The 21,672-nt window shown below is 35.4% G+C and overlaps 2 protein-coding genes across 3 annotated transcripts; both read left to right on the forward strand.

Annotated features, from left to right (window-relative positions):
- Positions 1-10,839: 10,839 nt before the first annotated feature.
- Positions 10,840-13,374, forward strand: LOC132184877 (cytochrome P450 81C13-like). The gene is made up of 2 exons (XM_059598661.2): positions 10,840-11,781; positions 12,513-13,374. The coding sequence occupies exons 1-2, from the start codon at positions 10,846-10,848 to the stop codon at positions 13,131-13,133; spliced, it is 1,557 nt and encodes a 518-aa protein (XP_059454644.2). The 5' UTR covers positions 10,840-10,845; the 3' UTR covers positions 13,134-13,374.
- A 4,416-nt stretch (positions 13,375-17,790) lies between these two features.
- Positions 17,791-20,032, forward strand: LOC132192042 (cytochrome P450 81C13). Of its 2 annotated transcripts, XR_009441316.2 has the most exons (3): positions 17,791-18,723; positions 19,101-19,833; positions 19,930-20,032. XR_009441316.2 is itself a non-coding variant. In XM_059607230.2 (2 exons), the coding sequence occupies exons 1-2, from the start codon at positions 17,833-17,835 to the stop codon at positions 19,719-19,721; spliced, it is 1,512 nt and encodes a 503-aa protein (XP_059463213.2). In that variant the 5' UTR covers positions 17,791-17,832; the 3' UTR covers positions 19,722-20,032. The 2 variants fall into 2 exon arrangements, 1 of the variants encoding a protein (XP_059463213.2); XM_059607230.2 differs by having other exon boundaries at positions 19,101-20,032.
- The last annotated feature ends 1,640 nt before the right edge of the window (positions 20,033-21,672 follow it).

The following is a 21,672-nucleotide window of genomic DNA, read 5'->3' on the forward strand; positions in this document are numbered from 1 at the left end:
TTGCGAAATATTCGGTCCAAAACTGAATAGTCCTTTTTTTGTGCAACTCAAATTTGTATTCAGATTTACAAAAAAAAAAAAAAATTAAAAACAAAAAAAAAAATTGTATTCAGCCTAAATAAGTCTCGGAGAAATGCTAATGAAAAACTAAAAACTAAAAAAACAAGATCCCTAATTCAAGCAGTAGTGGAGGAGTACAGTATCGTAGACATCCCCAAAATGATAGGTTTTGACGGGTGAAAATGACTAGATCTAGATCTACGAGCTTTTTAACTGCAACAACTTAAATATACACTATTGGAGCTGGAATTACCGCGGCTGTTGGCACCAAACTTGCCCTCCAATGGATCCTCGTTAAGGGATTTAGATTGTACTCATTCCAATTACCAGACTCATAAGAGCCCGGTATTGTTATTTATTGTCACTATCTCCCCGTATAAGGATTGGGTAATTTGCACGCATGCTGCCTTCCTTAGATGTAGTAGCTGTTTCTCAGGCTCCCTCTTTAGAATCGAACCCTAATTCTTCATCACCCATCACCACCATAGTAGGCCTCTATCCTACCATTGAAAGTTGATAGGGCAAAAATTTGAATGATGCATCACCGGCACGATGGCTGTGCGATCCGATGAGTTATCATGAATCATCAGAGCAATGAGCAGAGCTTGCGTCGACCTTTTTATCTAATAAATGCATCACTTCTAGAAGTTGGGGTTTGTTGCATGTATTAGCTCTAGAATTACTACGGTTATCCGAGTAGCAGATACCGTCAAACAAACTATAACTGATTCAATGAGCCTCTAAAACAAAGCTTCTAGAAACGGAGTAGAAGGCACCAAGCACTACTACTAGAGGGAAGAGAGACAAGGACAGGGATAGTGAAGGGGAGGAGGGACGATGTTTCTGGTAGGTGGTGAATAATGAAAAATGAGTTTTGAAAAGTAACACTTATCATTTTCGCTAAAACTTTGTTCTAAAATACTAGATATTCACCATTCTCATAAAGTCTCTCCTTCCCATCTTTCCTTCATGAAATTGTTCTTACAAAAAAAAAAAAAAAATGTGCACGTATCTCGCTTACTCTAATTTATGTGCTATAGATTGTTAAGTTATGAGGGAACCTGCACCTTTATATTCTCAAAGAGAATCTAGACCTTTTGACAAAATCTAAGCTTGAGAATAAATTTTGCTTAGTTTTATTAATCACTCACCCCTTTAAATAGGAAAATACGATGACATACTATATCTCTTTCAACATAACTCTTAGTTGAAGATAAACTCCTTATTGACGCCTAAACTTGGAGATAAACTCATACTAGATTTAAGCAATAGAAACCTATTGCCATAAAAACACCACACCTTAGTACTACATAGTCAAACTCTTATGTGAATTATCATAAGATGGGGTAATAACACAAATGTAGTTAGCACTTTTCTTAGGTCCTTTCAAATTTAACTGTAAAACCCCATCCCCTCAAGACTAAGTTTTTTATTTTGTTTCTAAGAAGCATAAAGCATTATAAGGTTTATCAAATTAAACATGAATGGGTTTATATATATATATATATATATATATATATATATATATATATATCACATGATCAAATGAGTTTGAAAGAAAACATTAAGCCAGAAAATATAAAATGAAAAGCTGAATAAAAGAAAAATAAACTCAATAAATTTTAGGTGGTTCGATCTATAATTTACGTCTAGAGTTAAATCCTGCGATTTCATGAACTATACGACATGCAATGACACGTGACTTCATGTGATTATATGAATATATATAGAGAAAACATCACTGCTTGTATTCGACCCTTGATGACAACATCTTTTGAAATAATTTATAAAATCAACAACACACATAACAAATAATTTATAAAATTGTAAAACTTTTGAAAGAGAGAAATGGAATAGATTAATGCTTACACGAATGAAGTTTTTCTTGGTGCTTGGTTTTTCCAGCTTGAGAGGAAATTGACAGAGTGTGTTAATTCTTGAGGAGTTGGGGCTGAAACGAAGGTTTGTGCGTGGTGAAATGCAAAAGCAAGTGGCGTGGGATTTTGAGATAAAGAGAGGTTTAAAGCTAAGCAGATTTTTTGGTGTTTTCAAATTCAAACGTGGATAAGATATATATTTAATGGAACGTATGTATGCATGCATGGATGATAAGGCTTGGCTTTTATCCATTTTACTTAGGGGTGGGTTATGGGTAGGTCGGTGTCTGGGCATTTTCGACCAAAAATAATTTCAACTTTTTCGGTTAATCAGTTAATAGGTGGTCAGTTAAATCAGAGAATTGTAGGTTACAAGTTTTTATTTTAAGATTTATTAACTTTCTTGTAACTACAGAATCAATAAATAATATGTTTTATAAATAAAAAGAAAAGGTAAATTCATGGAACACAAACTAAAATGACAACCACAAATTAGTTAGATAAACACAATAAAGAAAGTTACTAGATAAAATTTAAAATTCACTTGAAAAATTGGCTAACCAACAAAAAAAAATACTGCTTATTAAACTGAACCGATGTCGAAACAATATTTTAATTCTACTTACCGACTGCTGGAAGTCAATTGTCAATCGGTGACGATTCGGTAGCAGTGGGTAAGCAATTGGTAGGCGATAAACGATTAATCTGCCCGCCCCTTCTAATAAGCCATCTTAAGCCTAATTAATCTGGCCTCCATTTCTAATGAGCTCATCATCGAGGGCTATTCTACAAGCTAAGATAGGATTTAAAGTAGGGGTGTCACATGAATCATGTAGACAATTTTCAATCTTCAAATTTATTTTTTGTCATGTGTCTAAAATTGAAAAGAAAATGAGACAAAATTGAAGGAATATAAGCCGATAATGATCTAATCTCCTCAAGCTATCTACAATGGCTTATGCATTTTGAATATCTATGTAAAATGATTAATCAAACTTCTAAAATGCACATCCTTCCGGTTTTCAAATGTATTGTACATTTTGTCTACTATGTTTATCCAAATTAGAAAGCATCGTAGATTAATGATAACTTTTTTTTTTTTTTTATAATTCTCTCCATTTTTTTGTTTTTTTGTATGAATGAATAATATTTTATATCATCATAAACACCAATACAACTCACTTTAATAGTGCTGTACACTACAGAATCCAGACACTATACAAGTATCTTCCCATTGAAGAAAAAAAAAAAAAAACAGAACCACCAAAGACAACCCAAAACTTTCCTTTAAATCCAACTCTGACAAGCAAGATTTCTTCCGTCAGTGTTGGATACCTTCCACAACAAAGAAAGAAGATTTAAATGATTTTAAAAAATAAAAATAGAAAATCATAAAAAAAAAAAATAATTAATTACATTTTTTTTAGATAGAAATATAGAGAATACGGAATAGTCTCTCAGAAAATGTTTGTCAAATGATTGGATTAGACGGATCAAAGACCCAAAAAATTCATCACAAAATCAACTTTAACATTTTTCAAGTCCTTTGCCAAACACATCCTAAACTATGACCTGTCCATTTTCGGTTGGAGTCCAGCCTGGCTAAGGGGCTCGTCATGGCCCATGGGCCACCAATACGAGAGAGAGAGAGAGAGAGAGAGAGAGAAAAGCAAAGTCAGGGAAAATCCCTTTAACCACCGGACTTTCTTGTGTATCGATGCCATTTTCTGGAAAGACATCGGAAAAACCGTTGGGTGTTTAGGCTCACGCATGATTTGACCATTCAAAATCAAACATGTATTTCAATCAAAAATTGTTGTGTTTGTTTATTATATACAAGCATCTTTCCTTAAAAAGGTTGTAATATTTGGAGATGTTGTCCAGCATAATGTAATAGATTTCAGTCTTTTTCAGGTGTAAACTGAGGGATTTTTCTGGGGTAGATCGATGAAGAAACTATAAAAAGTAAATTGACTACTTTCCAAAGCCGACAAGCACCACCAGAACAAAAGAAAAAGCACAAGGGCCAGTATGTGTACTCTACATCTACATGTCAGAAATTGGAGTTGGAAGACTGACCCATAATTGGGGGTCTGAAAGCAAGAACAAAAAGCAAATTAGGCAGGAAAGTTCTCGTGAAGCACAAAGAATAATATAAGGGCCCCCTCGTGAGATGTGTCCCTTGTTTGCAGGGTATACTCAATAATAACCCCACATTTGCCTTTTTATTCCCTTCACTGCCAAACAAAGCGTATAAGCTTTCCCAGTTTCCCTTCTTCTGCCTTTCTGTCTAGTTATCCTCTCCCCGCCCCCCCCCCCCTTTTTTTTTTTCTCCTCTCCATTTTCTCAAGAAAAAGAAGAAGAAGAAGAGGATCTCCCAATATGCAAGTGGGGTGGCTGCGGCAGTTAATGGTCGTGGCTTTTATCTCGTTGTTAGTCTGCGGAGATCAGAAGGAAGCGGCGGTGGCGGTTGGCGTAAACAACCGTTCACCAAATACGCGAGAGAAGCAGCAGCAGCAGCAGCAGCAACGGCAGCGTTTGAGGCATTCATTTGACGTGTACTTCTCAAGCAAGAGGAAAGTACCGAACGCATCAGACCCTCTCCACAACCGGTGAAGCCAAGCCATAGCTTTACTTTTGCTGTTATTATTATTGCTTAAGAGTTTTTTTCTTTTGATTTTTTTTTTTAGGGTTAATTGGAAAATGTGAAAGAAAAGAGGGATTTGAGAAGAATCACATGCACGGTCATGTTGTTCTGTGCATTTTGTCAATGATGAGGGTTGGGTTGTTGCTTTTCCCTATCCATGCTTTCAACTTTTTCCTGCTTCTTTAGGACTTTGATATCCATATATATTCTGTAATATTATTTTTATATATATACCAAAAAATGCGTTAAATATATATGTTATGTACGTATAATGTGATTCGAATATATCAAGTGATCATGAAACTTGGCCTTTTCTGATACGCTTCTGTCACCATTTTCCACACCATTTGTCTTTTGCAGCTTGTCCCTTTTCTCCCTTTTTCATTTTTCTTCTTCTTCTCCTTTATTAATAATTGCTTCTACTTTTCTTTCTCTGCCTCAAGCTCTCCTGTTTGACCTTTGCTTCCTACACCACAATTTCCGGCGTGAGATATTTCCTCAGTTGGTGGCACAGGAGATTTATAATTTTATATACAGTCCGATCATTGATTAGGATGCAGGGTGAAATTTCACTATTCTGCTCCCTCTTCATTGATAATTTCAGGTGTAGAGATCTTCAAATGGTGTTCAAATGACAATTAATTTCGTATGATTATCTTTTTTTCTTGAAAAATCTATAGGGTATTGCCAATTTTACTACAAGAGTCATGTTTTTTTATTTTATTGATATGGCATTTAAAATTTTTAAATGATATAATGCTATATGCATCTTTAAATGCAATAACTTCTTGACATTTTTTTAATATCTCTTATATATTATAATATTTTCTGAAATTGAACTTCCATGAATTGTTGGTTAACTTGTAAAAATATGTTGGATGTATAATCTAGATTAATGATATATAAATAAATCAAATGTTATTAAGGGATCATTAGAGTCATTGAAATTTGTTCACCTTAAATATAAGGGATTAGGATTCTTATGGTAAATTGAGATGTGATAAATTTCTATGTGGGCTTTGTTTATAAAAAATGATTAATGTTAATATATATATATAACCTCATCTTAGAAATTAACTATTAGATTTTTTGACTTATGTGGATTTCACACAAATTCAATGGTGGGCTTTATAAATCTAATAGTTGATCTATTGAATTTAAGAAAAATATTGACGTGAATCATTTCTCTTATTTATGATTCTATTCAATAAGTTTTTCCAAGTAAAGGTTAGGTCCTAAAGTAGAATGCATGGATGTTTGTTAGTTTGAGCATGTTTAAGATTGAGCTAGGGAGTTAAAAAAAATATTTTAGTACTTAAAAATTTGTGTCAAACAAAAAGGGGCGTGATATACATTTTTTCCCGTTCCTTCTTTCATCCTCTCAATTTAAAAATTATTATTGGATTTGCAGGGCTATGCTCACTGATTCAATGGTAATTTTTAAAATTTGGAGGATGAGAGATGGATCGAAAAAGAAATGAATCCTTAAATTTGGAAGGATGGGGAGATAGACAAAAAAGAAATGAATCATTTCCCAAAACAAAGTGCTTGTCCGTTTGGTAAAATAAAAAATTAAAATACACTTCAAACTTTTTTTTTTATAAATATATTTTTTACTCTAAAAATTTTATTTTTCAGCACAATTTTAAACATATTTCTAAATTAGAATATGATGTAAGTTAATTGTTGGTGAAGGAGGATGGAACCAATTGAGGAAAAACGGTTGGTGACGGTCGATAGTGACAAGCTACTGGTAAATAGACATAATTGGTTGTCCATTTCACACTAGGGTTAGCTTTGCCCAAAAAAAAAAAAAAAAGTAGAAATGAAATCAAATGTGTTAAATATACCGGAACTTCACTTACTTCCCATTAACTTTGGCGCATTTTGCAAATACCTTTCTAATGTTCAAAATCTTCCACTTTGGTGTATTGAATTTTGATTTCCTTTCAGTTACCCCAATTCCGTTACGAATTGCAGTTAAATTAAACGGTCAAATATATAAAAAACCTTTATACTCCTACATTTTAAAAAAATTCCAAATTTACCCCTAAAATTCCAAAATTTCAAATTTTTATAAAAATTATTTTTTAATAAAAAAATAAGTGTATTTTAGTTCGATACACCAAAGTGAAAGATTTTGAACATTTGAGAAGTGTTTACAAAATGCGCGAAAGTTCATGGAAGTAAGTACAATTTTCCTTTATATATATATATATATATAGTTAATTTGTAAAATAAAATTGGCGGAATATATAGAAAATATTGGCAAAGCTAACCCTAGCATTTCTCAGAAAATATCCCTTCAAGATTTGAAACTTAAAAAAGCCCTAAATTGCTCAAAGTTGTCTAGCCACCTTATTGACGGGATCACCTAAAAAGAAGGAAGGAAAGATCCATCTATTATTAACAATTATTCTTTATAACATGTTCTGTTCAATTGCAACAATTATTAGGTTTGATACGGACACAACATAAATTTAATTTATGGTCAACTTCTCTCCCACGTGTAAAAAAAATTTGAATTTTAAACCAAACAAATTGTCTTTTTCCCAGATTTTCAGAATCACAATATCCTTTCTATTAATTTTTTTTTAAAAAAATAACACGTAGAAGAGAAGTTGGCCATAAGTTGAATTTATATTGTGACCTTAACATTTTCCTTTATATTGTGTTATAGTTCTTAGTACACATGCAATACTTTATTGTCTTAACACTATATTCATAACATCACGAATATCACATATTTCTTTTCCATTGGCACCACTTTCTTTCTAATATAATGTGTTCCCATTAGATTAAAATCGAAGTATAAAAGTTATTAACTCCAAAATTCATGAAACTCCTTCAATTTTTTTTTTTTTTTTTTTAAATAAAGGAATCTACCACTTGGTCAAGATGATCAAGATCAATTGATGATAATAAAAGCTTTCTAATTAATTAGTTGCGTTGAAAAATCAGGAAAATTTTGGTATATGATTTATGCAACTAGGTATCTAGGGAAAGAGTAAAAAGTTTCAAGAGAATATAAATCTAACAAGTAGAGCTCATCGAGAAGCAAAATTGAAGCTAGTTTGACCGTTGAAAAAAAGTAGGGATGATCGATGACATAAGACCCCGAAGGCTCAGAACTCAGAAGCCGTGAGATTCCAAAGACCCTAAAGACCCTATCCTGCCATCCTCCTCAGTCTGGTCAAAAGAATCAAAACAAGCTCAGATATTCTCAAACCAGTCAAATCAAATAAGAAAGGCATTAATCTTTCCTTCCACTGTGGCGCATCAGGACATATGCTAACGCTCAAAATAGTTTTCTTTTTTTTTTGGCACTATATGCTAAAAATATTTGCCAGTGTAAATGAGCCATGAGCCACATATATATATATATATATATATATATATATATATAATGTTTTTATATTTGGCATGAACCATAGGTCCATAGCATGTTACCAGTACACTCGTACACTCGTAGAGGGTCTCAAATTTTGTAGCGATTAAGAACATGATTACGACTGTGTTTAAGAAATAAAGCTTTTAAGTAAAAAAAATTTTATTTTTAAATTTTTACCAAACATTTTGGCCATTTTTTGGCTTTTTAAATTCTTAAAAGCGCTTCCAATTTTTTACCAAACGGATACTTTTTTCTTCAAACGAATTTTTAAAATGTTAAATGCACTTTTAGACTCGTTAAACGTACACAAAAACATGCCGTAAGTCATTATTTTCTTTTGTGGGAGACCAAATTTATTTTATCTCATACAATTAATATAACTCTTTTTTGTGTGTGTGTGTGTGTGTGTGTAAGTTGACTGAAATTTGTGCATAAGTTATGCGAAGAAATACTTCTTGTGTGGTAAAGGGGCTTAATTAAGGGTCGGGCGCTCTATTTGCAATCTTTCAGCCTTCTAAACTCTAGAGAGAGATAATGAGAAATTAAGGATTTTTGCAAGTTTTTAAACTTCCATTTTAAAAAAAAGGTTATTTCTATATCCTAACCTTATAGAAATAACCTAACCTTCGAGTTCTTTTCGAGATTTAGTCATATTTAGCTCATGTAGTGTTTTATTTCATAGATGTGTATAGGGTTGGGTATCGGTTAAATTAGTGTCAGTATACCCATTTTCGCCCATTGAACCGATCAAGTCGATTAAATTCGTTAATTAACCGACTTTATACTGATATGTATTAATTTTGACAATTTCTGTTAATTTGGTTAATTGTCAGTCCGTTAAATTGGTTAACTTTTATGGGCCAAGCCTATTTTTATGAGCCAAATCCCAAATGGGTATTTTTTTTTTTTTTTCTTCCCCAAATGGCTTTTTAAGGGCTAAGCAATTGTTTATTGGACATGTTTATAAGCACCCTTAACATATTCATTATCTTAGATTATTACAAATTGTCACTAATATAGATAAAATTAAATAAGAATTGATTAATATTGCTAGGACATTACCCTACCATACTTTGGCGATTATATTTTCGGTTAAGTCGATTAAGTCATTTTTGGTTCGATTCAATTCAGTTACTAAAGCCGGTATAAATTTTTATTTGGACTATTGACAATCGGAAGTCAGTAGAGTCAGTAGGCAATCAGTAGATGGTAATCAGATATTTTGCCCACCCCGAAATGCTTGTGTTAGAAGTTTTGTAGGTAAAGTCGGGTTATTGTATGGAAAACTGTAAATTTAGGAATAGAGAGCTTGAGTTGTGTTGTATGGTATGTTCCATTTCGAGTTTTGTGCTACTTAAGAGTAAATGTTTAGCTCATAAATTTGTTGTTGTGCTTAAATTCTTGAGACCTTGAAGCGTTAATTAGGACGAAATTTTAGTGTTTTTTTTTTTTAATTGAATAAGGAAAGGGTTATAGGAGAAGATCCTTATCACTTTTGATCCTAAAGGAAGAAGAAGTGGGTAATCATAAAAACGAAAATGGGGTGGGCTCCCCAACAACAAACCCAAAACAAACTACAAGAGTGCGACAATAATTACACAAGATAGAAAATTGGACAAACAAGTGACACGATCTTCTCAAGGACCGCTCAAGACGGTTACAGAAGCAAAAAGGGTACATACTAAATCTGAACCCCCGCTAAGAACTAGCAACAACCATTGGAAAGTGATTGAAGCTGAAGGGGCATTGTAGTAGTCCATTGAAGGGACTACAACAAAGAAAGAAACCAGTACATATCCGGTTACAAAAGTCTCCACAAAAAGATCAACATGCCAAAAAGCAGGGAGACAACAACCCACAAAAAACACAAGCAGCAGAAAACACAACAAATTCATGTAAGGAATATTTTGTCTATTATGAACAACAAATTGATCGTTATTATTATAGTTTTTAGTTTTATTGTGTTTAAACTTTATGTATGGAATATTTTGTCTATTATGAACAACAAATTCATCAAGAGCTTCTTTATCAATTATTAATTTCTGAGTTTTGAATGTCTACCTTCATATTTTATACCAATCCTACGTAAGATTTGAAAAATACTTATAAACACACTAAAAACGTTTGACAATGAATAGTTGTATTAAAATTAAAATAAACTAATAATTCAAACTAATCAATCTTTATAATTTTTTTTTTAAAAAAAAACCAATACTTAGATTCATAATGATAGCTTGGAATTAATCCACCAATGGCATCAGCGGAGCAGATGACATAAATTATAGGATACTCTTCATTTCATTTGAAGTAAAAAATATTTAGTTAGTTATAGTGGAATGGTATTTTTGTCCATTCAAAAAGTGAAAAGACAAAAATATCCTTTTACTATAGCCCGAGGATCCTGTGCCGGATGACGCAGAGTTGAAAATTGTTCAGTTTGTTTTGCCGGATGACGCAGAGTTGAAAATTGTTCAGTTTGTTTTGTTTAGAAAGTTTAGTTAAGAGTAGCTCAATCAGTTAGAACCACGCCTAATGAAGTGAAAGTAATTGTCATTCTCTCTTGCACGGACATGTAAAATTTTAAAAAAAAAATTAGGCGCCGACGACGAATAATGGCTTTCCATGCATGGAATAGTGATATATATATATATATATATATATATATATATATATATATTCTTTTAACTATTTAAATATTATTTTAATTATATTTTATAATATTATAATACTGCCGTGTATGAATCACTACCCTCCATGCATGTATGTGGAGGGTCATGAAAAGAGTATAACGACAAATTCCAGCAATCTGACTTCATGGATGACGATTGGAGAAGCTCGATCGGCTCTTTCTGTCTCACATTAAAAAGGTAATGGCCGATGGCCGATGGGATTATCTCTTTGCTGCATGCTTTGCCATGGAAAACTTCTACTCTTACCTTGCTTTCTTCCTCTCTGTTTTTTTCATCATCATCATCAAACTTGTAAACTCCCACAACCAAAAACTACCACCGGCTCCATTTTCTCTGCCGATAATCGGCCATGCCCAGCTCCTTAAACAACGGCTCTACCAAACGCTGGACACCCTGTCGTTGCAGTACGGTCCAATACTTTACCTTAAATTGGGTTCCCGGTCTATCCTCGTACTATCTTCTCCATCCCTTGTCGAAGAATGCTTCACCAAGAATGACATAATATTTGCAAATCGCCCCCACACAATGGCAGGGGATCATTTCACTTACAACTCGACTGCTCCCGTCTGGGCCCCATATGGCCACATGTGGCGGAACCTCCGGCGCATCTTGGCTGTTGAGATCTTCTCTCAGATGAATCTCCAGAAGTCTTCCGTCGTCCGACAAGAAGAAGTTCACTCCCTTCTCCGCCAAATATACAGAGCCTCCAACAGAGGACCTCAAAGGTTGGAGTTAAGGTATTTGTTCTCGCTTTTGATGTTCAATATAATGATGAGAATGGTTGCAGGCAAGCCGTGTGTCGGAGAGGAGGCGGCGGCAAGCATGGATTTGGGAAAGCAAAATCTCAAGGAGTTTAAGGAGAATTACTCTGCAAACTTGTCAATTAATATATGTGATTTCTTTCCAGTTTTGAGGTGGGTTGGTTACAATGGGTTGGAGAAGAGTATGATCAGGCTGCAGAGGAAGAGAGACAGATGCTTCAGGCTTTTGATAGAAGAGATTAAGCAAAACAAAGCGAGTTTGTTGAATAAGAAAACTCTGATTGAAACTCTTTTGTCTCTTCATGAATCAGAACCTGAACTCTGTTCTGATAATGTCATAAAAAGCATGGTAATGGTAAGTGATCATATAAATCTTTCCCATTTTTGCTTCATAATGGTGGTTTTGACCACTCTTTTTTTTTTCTTTTTTTTTTTTTTGAAATGGGTTTTTGACTACCTTCTGTACGTCTTGTCTTCACTGTGTTTTTTACATCATTTTTTTTTTTTTTTTTTTGTTTTTACCAAAAGTAACTATCCAGCTCTGTACCAGAACAGGATGCTCATGAAAAGTCCCACATGATCTCAGCAATTACATGACACCTTTAATCATACTATTTAGTGTAATTTTCTAGGAGTGTTTTTTTTTTTTTTTTTCCTGTTACTATAAAATTTGTACCACTCAATTTATTAAATTCAATTCATTACAGCTCCTATAGGTAGGCAAATATTCCAACATATTTCAGTCTGGACCTCAAAATTTATTCCAACACCACTAGAGTATTTAATGTTAAAATATTGATTAAATGATTAAATTTACTTATTCTTGTAAGTTTAAACTTTTAAAACATTTGTTAATTTAACATGGCATTAGAGTCAAAGGTCTTGACCGGAATCGAATTTTGAATATGTCAATTTGCCCCTCATTTAAATTAAATATTTTACGTATTAAGTTTTACCTATTAAAAGGAAGTTTGAGCCTACACATGAGGGAAAATATTAAAATATTAATTAAGTGATTAAATTTACCTCTTTTTATAAACTTAAATTTTTATAACGACCGATAATTTAACATTTAATATGTTTCAGACGATGTTTGTTGCGGGAACAGATACAACATACACAACCATGGAATGGGCAATGTCACTACTCTTGAATCATCCAGAGGCATTGGAAAAGGTTAGAGCTGAGATTGACAACCAAGTTGGGCATGGTCGTTTGCTAAATGACCTTGATCTTCCCAAGCTTCCCTATCTTCGCTGTGTCATCAATGAGGCACTCAGACTATATCCTGCAGTGCCACTTTTGTTGCCTCATTTCTCCTCAAAAGACTGCACTTTGGGGGGATTTCATATTCCAGGAGGGACGATTTTGTTGGTGAATGCATGGGGCATTCATAGGGATCCCAAGGTGTGGGAGGAGCCCAACAGGTTCAAGCCAGAGAGATTTGAAGCGTTCAACGGAGAAAAAGAGAGGTTCAAATTCATTCCGTTCGGAACGGGGAGGAGGGCGTGCCCCGGCGCCGGCATGGCCATGCGGACAATGTCATTGACATTGGGTACTCTCATTCAGTGCTTTGATTGGGAAAGGGTTGGAAAGGAGATGGTGGACATGAGCCAAGGCTTAGGATTTGTTCTGGCAAAGGCTGAGCCTTTGGAGGCTGTCTGTAGTCCACGCCCATCCATGATTAGCATCCTCTCCCAACTTTGATTATATCGTACCCGAGCTGTAAATAAATAAAGCTACTTGTAAACGTATCTAGGTTCCGCTCCATTACAAGTATAGTGTCCGAACTCGACTTGTTTATCGTTCCGATTATATTGTCAGATAAACATCTTTTCTTCTGTCCCTTTCTTTCCCCAACATGTCCCGTTGGTTTCAGTCTTTTATTTTAAATTTGTTTTCTTTTTTCGGTAGGTTCAATGTACTGAGGTGAGGTTGTAATACAACTTTCTCTTATCAATATTTGGCTGGATGTGACAAAATTTGTGGACAAAATTTTGGGTTTGATTCTATTTTATCTGCCTATGATTTCAATGCGACGTTTCATTCTTCAAATGTCTTGTATGGAGACAATTTGACACGTCATGATTGAGGCCTTGGTGAATCATTGATAAAGTATTCCCTTACGATATGAATGTTGGAGAACCAGACATACTTAACTCCATGAAGAAACCAAATAAGCATTTTTGCATGCTATAAGAATGGGCCATACGTCACAAATTAATGTTTATAGCGTACGTCACAATTGGGATAAAGGCAAGCAACCCAAAAAACACAAAGACATTTGAGACGTGATGGGTCTTTCCATAGCCCACGATAGAAAGGGGCGTGGCTGTATGGGCATCCAAAACACCTATTGATCTCTTATGATGGATTTGAGGCCTTTTTGTAATTACTATAAAGGCCTAATAAGTAATGAGTTAGATTATTCTCGGACATACCACATGGACCAAGCCCATACCTGAAAAAAATAACAATGAGGAATTAATAAAATAGTGGTTTCGTTTATGACATACATCTACAAGATCAAGCCCTAAAGCTGCATTGATATTTATAATATAACGTGTTCTTATTTATAGGAGAATCATGTTGGATACGAATAAAATTCTAGTCTAAATAAATTAGTTAGATGATAATCTTTAATTATAGCTAGATTTCAACGATAGTCTTTAAGTGTGACTTAGTGATATTTTTCAACTATAAGTCAATAATAGTTTTTAACTGTGACTATTATTCTTGAACTCCAAGATATACTTTAACAATATATACCATCATCGGGGCTATAGTAAAAGTAGTGAATTGAAGGATAAGATATTGAGTTATATGTTCAATTGGGTCTAAACTTTGGATCCGTGCAAAGCACATCCATCACACGGACCAAATAAGACTGGACTGCGTGGCCCCAAAGAATTAGTAACACATATGAGAATTCAAATTTCAGCCTTAATAGACTTTCACCACCGAAAATTGAGACCTGCACCACTAGGCCAACCTACTGGGGTCTTACTTCACTATACTAATAGCTAAGTTATTAGTCCTCTTCCAACCATGAACTAGCTTTTCTCCATGGAATTCATCCCTCTCTTCCTCAATCTTTCTCCTTTCTTATTCACTGTCAACTATTCCTCTCTCGATTTCTCTCTCCTTCGCAACATGAGCACAATAAGACAAGTGTGGTGGTGGCAACACTCACAAGTACAAAAATGGTGGTTTTTTTTTTTTGGCTTTGTGTAACAGTCTGAGTTACCAGCGAGTATGGTGACAATCTTCGGTAAAATACCATGGAGTGTATATTAAAAGTGAATTGGACTTGTACTTAATTATTCTATTAGAATTTTTTTGGTTGGGATCCCGATCAATGTAAATGAGCCAATATATATATATATATATATTTGGCATGAACCATAGGTCCATAGGTATTGGTATATGCTCGTAGAGGGTCTCAAATTTTGCAGCGAGTAAGAGCATGTTTGAGATTGTGTTTGAAAAATAAAAATTTTAAGTCAAAAAATGTTTTTTTTTTTTTTTTTACAAAATCTTAAAAACACTTGTAGATGTAGTCTCAAATTTTGCAGTGACTTAGAGCATGTTTGAATTTGTGTTTAAAAAATAGAGTTTTTAAGTAAAATTTATTTAATTATTTATTTTCCAAAAGCTTCATTTCTAAGCTTTAGCCAAAAGTATGTTTTGACCTTTTCTTTTCTTTTCTTTTCTTTTGCTTTTTTGACTCTTAAAAGCACTTTCAATTTTTTATCAAATGGATACTTTTTTCTTCAACCGAACTTTTTGAATATTAAACGCACTTTTAGGCTCCTTAAACGTACACCAAAACATGCCCCAAGTCATTATTTTCTTTTGTGGGAGACCAAATTTATTTTATCTCACACAATTAATATAATTCCTTTTTTTTTTTTTTATAAGTTGACTGAAATTTGTGCATAAGTTATGTGAAGAAATACTTTATGTGTTGTAAAGGGCCTTAATTAAGGGTCGACTCTCTATTTGCAATCTTTCAACCTTCGCAACTCTAGAGAGAGAATGGGAAATGAAGCGTTTTTGGAAGTTTTTAAAGTTCCATTTTTTTTTTTAAAAAAAAAAAGGTTATTTATATATTCTAACCTTATAGTATTTGGGGTGCTTTACGAGATTTAGTCATATATTAGCTCATGTAGTGTTTTATTTTCATAGATGCATGCGTACAGGACAGGGTATCAATTAAATTGGTGTCAGTATACCCATTTTCGCCTACCGAACCGATCAAGTTGATTAAATCCGTTAATTAATCGACTTTATACCGATATGTATTAATTTTGGCAATTTCTGTTAATTCGGTTAATTGTCGGTCGATTAAGTCGGTTAACTTTTATTGGCCAAATCTCTTTTTGGGCCAAGCCTATTTTTATGAGCCAAATCTCAAATGGATTGTTTTTATTATTTTTTTTTTTGTGGCCCAAATGGTTTTTTTAGGGCTAAGCAAGTGTTCATTGGACATGTTTATAAGCACCCTTAACATATTCATTATCTTAGATTATTACAAATTGTCACTAATATAGATAAAATTAAATAAGAATTATTAATATTGCTAGGACATTTCCCTACCATACTTTGGCGATTACATTTTCGGTTAAGTCATTTTTGGCTCGATTTGGTTCAGTTACTAATGTTGTTATAAATTTTTATTTCGACTACTGACAACTAGAAGTTAGTATAGTCGGTAAGCAGTCGATAGCGGTCAGTAGGCAATAATCAGATATTTTGCCCACCCCGAGATGCTTGTGTTAGAAGTTTTGTAAGTAAAGTCGGGTTATTGTGATGGAAAAATGTAACTTTAGGAATAGAGAGCTTGAGTCGTATTGTATGGTATGTTCTATTTCGCGTTTTGTGCTGCTTAAGAGTAAATCTTTTTTTTTTTTTTTTTGTAAAAAAAAAGAAGAAGAAAGTGTTGTTGTGCATTCTTGAGACCTTGAAGTGTTGATGAGGATGAAATTTTAGTTGATCGTTATTATAATAGTTTTTAGTTTTATTGTGTTTAAACATTATGTATGGAATATTTGTCTATTATGAACAACAAATTCATCAAGAGCTTCTTTATCAATTATTAATTTCTGAGTTTTGAATATCTACCTTCATATTTTATACCAATCCTACGTAAGATTTGAAAAAGACTTATAAACACACTAAAAACGTTGGGGAAACTTCAGAAAACCCCCCTGAAGTTCCAGCCGATTTGAAAAATCCCCCCTGAATTTCCAAAGCTCTCACTTAGACCCCCTGAACTTTGGTTTTCTCTCACTTTGGACCCCTTTAACATTAAACTACGTCGTTTTGGATGTTTTATACCCATTTTACCCTTCCCCAAAACTATGTCGTTCTAAGCATAATATATATATATATTTAAATTAAAAAAAGTAAAAAATATATATATATATATATAAAATTAAAAAAAAAAAAAAAAAACCGGGGGTGGCTACACTATCTGGGGGTGGTCGAACCACCCCCATGGCCAAGGGGGTGGTCCGGCCACCCCCTTGGCCAAAAAAAAAAAAAAAAAAAAGGGATGGGGTGTTTTTGGGGGTGGCCGGACCACCCCCAAGGGGCTGGGGTGGTTTCGGCCACCCCATACCGGCCGTATAGGGTGGCCGAAACCACCCCCAGCCCCTTGGGGGTGGTCCGGCCACCCCATATGCACCCCTCCCCCCCGTTTTTTTTTTTTTTTTTTTTTTTCCCTTTTGGGGGTGGCCGGACCACCCCCATGGCCAAGGGGGTGGTCCGGCCACCCCCAGACCGGCCAGGGGGTGGCTCTTCCACCCCCTTGGCCAAAAATGGGGTGGTTCGGCCACCCCATTTTGGCCAAGGGGGTGGCTCCAGTTTTTTTCTTTTCTTTTTTTTTTTTCTTTTTTTTTTTTTTTTTTTAAAAAAAAAATTTTAATTTTTAAATTTTTTCTTTTTTAAAAAAAATAAAAATTAATGCCTAAAACGACGTCGTTTTAGGCTGGATAATTTTAGGACACAAAACGACGTAGTTTTGGGGAAGGGTAAAATGGGTATAAAACATTCAAAACGACGTAGTTTAATGTTAAAAGGGTTCAAAGTGAGAGAAAATTAAAGTTTAGGAGGCTTAAATGAGAGTTTTAGAAATTCAGAAAAGGTATTTCAAATCGGCTGAAACTTCATAGGGTTTTTTGAAGTTTCCCAAAAAAAAACGTTTGACAATGAATAGTTGTGTTAAAATTAAAATAAACTAATGGCTTTCCATGCATGTGGAGGGTCAGGGAAAGAGTATAACGACAAACAGCAATCTGACTTCATGGATGACGATTGGATAAGCTCGATTGGCTCTTTCTGCCTCACATGACAGTCAAAAGGTGATGGCCGATGGGATTATCTCTTTGCTGCGTGCTTTGCCATGGAAAACTTTTACTCTTACCTTGCTTTCTTCCTCTCTGTTTTTTTCATCATCATCATCAAACTTGTAAACTCCCACAACCAAAAACTACCACCGTCTCCATTTTCTCTGCCGATAATCGGCCATGCCCAGCTCCTTAAACAACCGCTCTACCAAACGCTGGACACCCTGTCGTTGCAGTACGGTTCAATACTTTACCTTAAATTGGGTTCCCGGTCTATCCTCGTACTATCTTCTCCATCCCTTGTCGAAGAATGCTTCACCAAGAATGACATAATATTTGCAAATCGCCCCCGCACAATGGCAGGGGATCATTTCACTTACAACTCGACTGCTCCCGTCTGGGCCCCATATGGCCACATGTGGCGGAACCTCCGGCGCATCTTGGCCGTTGAGATCTTCTCTCAGATGAATCTCCAGAAGTCTTCCGTCGTCCGACAAGAAGAAGTTCACTCCCTTCTTCGCCAAATATACAGAGCCTCAAACAGAGGACCCCAAAGGTTGGAGTTAAGGTATTTGTTCTCGCTTTTGATGTTCAATATAATGATGAGAATGGTTGCCGGCAAGCCGTGTGTCGGAGAGGAGGCGGCGGCAAGCATGGATTTGGGAAAGCAAAATCTCAAGGAGTTCAAGGAGAATTACTCTGCAAACTTGTCAATTAATATATGTGATTTCTTTCCAGTTTTGAGGTGGGTTGGTTACAAAGGGTTGGAGAAGAGTATGATCATGCTGCAGAGGAAGAGAGACAGATTCCTCAGGCTTTTGATAGGAGAGATTAAGCAAAACAAAGCCAGTTCCTTGAATAAGAGAACTCTGATTGAAACTCTTTTGTCTCTTCATGAATCAGAACCTGAACTCTGTTCAGATAATGTCATAAAAAGCATCGTAATGGTAAGTGATCATATAAATATTTCCCATTTTTGCTTAATAATGGTGGTTTTGATTACTTTCTGTACGTCTTGTCTTCACAGTGTTTTTAACATCATTTTTTTTAAACCCAAAGTAACTATCCAGCTCTGTAGCAGAACAGGATGCTCATGAAAAGTCCCACATGATCTCAGCAATTACATGATACTTTTAACCATACTATTTAGTGTAATATTCTAGGAGTGTTTGTTTCCTGTAACTATGTAATTCGTACCACTCAATTTACTAAATATTCAATTCATTACAGCTCCTATAGGTAAGCAAATATTCCAACATATTTCAGTCATTTACTGTACCTCAAAATTTATTCTAACGTTACTAGAGCATTTAATATGTTTCAGATGATGTTTGTTGCGGGAACAGATACAACATCAACAACCATGGAATGGGCAATGTCACTACTTCTGAATCATCCAGAGGCATTGGAGAAGGTTAGAGCTGAGATTGACAACCAAGTTGGACATGGGCGCTTGCTAAATGACCTTGATCTTCCCAAGCTTCCCTATCTTCGCTGTGTCATCAATGAGGCACTCAGACTATATCCTGTAGTGCCACTTTTGTTGCCTCATTTCTCCTCAAAAGACTGCACTTTGGGGGGATTTCATATACCAGGAGGGACGATTTTGTTGGTGAATGCATGGGGCATTCATAGGGATCCCAAGGTGTGGGAGGAGCCCAACTCGTTCAAGCCGGAGAGATTTGAGGCGTTCGACGGAGAAAAAGAGAGGTTCAAATTCGTTCCGTTCGGAACGGGAAGGAGGGCGTGCCCCGGCGCCGGCATGGCCATGCGGACAATGTCATTGGCATTGGGTACTCTCATTCAGTGCTTTGATTGGGAAAGGGTTGGAAAGAAGATGGTGGACATGAGCCAAGGCTTAGGATTTCTTCTGGCAAAGGCTGAGCCTTTGGAGGCTGTCTGTAGTCCACGCCCATCCATGATTAGCATCCTCTCCCAACTTTGATTATACCGTACCCGAGCTGTAAATAAACAAAGCTACTTGTAAACGTATTTAGGTTCCGCTCCGTTACGAGTATAGTGTCCGAACTCGACTCGTTTAACGTTCCGATTATATTGTAAGATAAACATCTTTTCTTCTGTCCCTTTCTTTCCTCAACATGTACCGGTGGTTTCAGTTTTTTTTAAAAAAATTTGTTTTCTTTTTTCTGTAGGTTCAATGTACTGAGGTGAGGTTGTAGTACAACTTTCTCTTATCAATATTTGGCTGGATGTGACAAAATTTGTGGACAAAATTTTGGGTTTGATTCGATTTTATCTACCTATGATTTCAATGTGACGTTTCATTCTTCAAATGTCTTGTATGGTGACAATTTGACACTTCATGATTGAGGCCTTGGTGAATCATTGATAAAGTATTCCCTTACGATATGAATGTTGGAGAACCAGACTTTTTTTTTTTTTTTTTTTTTTTTTTATGAGTTCATTGCAAGAAACCAAACAACAATACAATAAACTACAAGAGACAACAGTAAGGGGAGGATCCTTCCCACTAGCTAGAGGGGAAAAAGGGAAAGGAGTAGAGGAAAAGGGAATGCTGCCAGAGTGAGATCTGGCTGCGGCCCAACGTGCCACTGAATAGGCAGAGAAGTTTGCACTTCTATTAATTTTCCTAGCTTCCCAGGAGGAAACAATAGGAATAGTTTCTAAGGAGCTGAAAATAATTGGAGAGACCCTCCAATCAAAAACGGAATTTGGATGTTGGAGAGATTGAACCACCACTTCAGAGTCGCCTTCAAGAATAAATCGATCAAGGAGAAAAGTAGTCGCAAGAGAGATAGCTAGCTAGGCTGCCAGAGCTTCCCCCCACATTAGGAGTACATGAGGGACTAATCTTGGAAAGCATATGAATAATATTGCCTTCAGAATTGCGGCAAACAGCTGCCTGGGCTGAGTAAGAATCCCGAATAACAGTATCAAAATTAATCTTAACCTACTTGAGAGAGGGGGGGGGGGGGGGGGGGGGGGGGGGAATCCATTTTTCCACCAGGGCTGGTAATGAAGAATTCCAAGCTTGGAAATGCTCGAGAGAAATTTTATTAATATGCGTAGACACACTACGAGCATCAAAAGAGGCTCCATTGTGAAAAGCTTTATTTCTGTAAAACCATAGAATATCACATGCCACAGAGGTGAAAATTTGGAATTTATGGTGATCCACCAGAGGGATACCAAGAGAACCTCCCGGAGAAATAATAATTTGAATCCATTCCAACAAAGAAGAGAAATTAAAAGCGGTTGAATCCAACGGCCAGAAGGATTGACGCCACACTACACGAGCGAATATACATTCAAAGAACAAGTGTTTCATGGAATCATCTGCCACTTTGCAGAGAGGGCAAGAGAAATCATTAATAGAAGGAAACAATTGACCTATACGCTCCTTAGTTGGAAGAATATTCCATACAATTTTCCACAAAAATAACCTGAGCCTATCATTGAGATTTAATTTCCATAGAGATTTCCAGAACTGAGAAGAGCCATAAGATGGAGAGACATTGAAGATTGTGTTAGTAATAAATTTATAGGCCGAGGAAGTAGAGAAGCGCCCAGGTGTAGAGGAAGTCCATATATAAGAAGGCTCAAGATCTGTAGAGATGCGAATTTTGAGAATCTCTTGAGCTGATATAGGATCAAACAAAGCATGAATGGATGGAGCCTTCCAACTAGTAAGAATGGGATCGATTAAATCCCTTATTTGGAGAGAAGGGAAATTTCGGTTGGAAGGTAATTTTGGCATAGGCTTGAAAGAGGGAATTGAAGGAACCCAGTTTGAGGACCAAATAGGAGAGGATGATGTCCGAGAGACCTTTAGGCAAGCCCTATCTAAGATAAATGGTTTAATTTTCTGGATACCTTTCCAAAGCCAAGATGCTGAAGAAGGGTTTGGAGATGAC

The sequence above is a fragment of the Corylus avellana genome, chromosome 7 (assembly GCF_965113065.1).
Source record: "Corylus avellana chromosome 7, dhCorAvel1.hap1.2, whole genome shotgun sequence".
Classification (NCBI taxonomy): domain Eukaryota; kingdom Viridiplantae; phylum Streptophyta; class Magnoliopsida; order Fagales; family Betulaceae; genus Corylus; species Corylus avellana.

What these genes read in the sequence shown, in the direction of transcription:
- LOC132192042 (XM_059607230.2), top strand. Translation starts at nt 17,833, where the DNA reads ATGGAAAACTTTTACTCTTACCTTGCTTTCTTCCTCTCTGTTTTTTTC. An exon ending in TCATAAAAAGCATCGTAATG is followed by an intron (nt 18,724 to 19,100) that starts GTAAGTGATCAT and finishes AATATGTTTCAG; the next exon opens with ATGATGTTTGTTGCGGGAAC.
- LOC132184877 (XM_059598661.2), top strand. Translation starts at nt 10,846, where the DNA reads ATGGCCGATGGCCGATGGGATTATCTCTTTGCTGCATGCTTTGCCATG. An exon ending in TCATAAAAAGCATGGTAATG is followed by an intron (nt 11,782 to 12,512) that starts GTAAGTGATCAT and finishes AATATGTTTCAG; the next exon opens with ACGATGTTTGTTGCGGGAAC.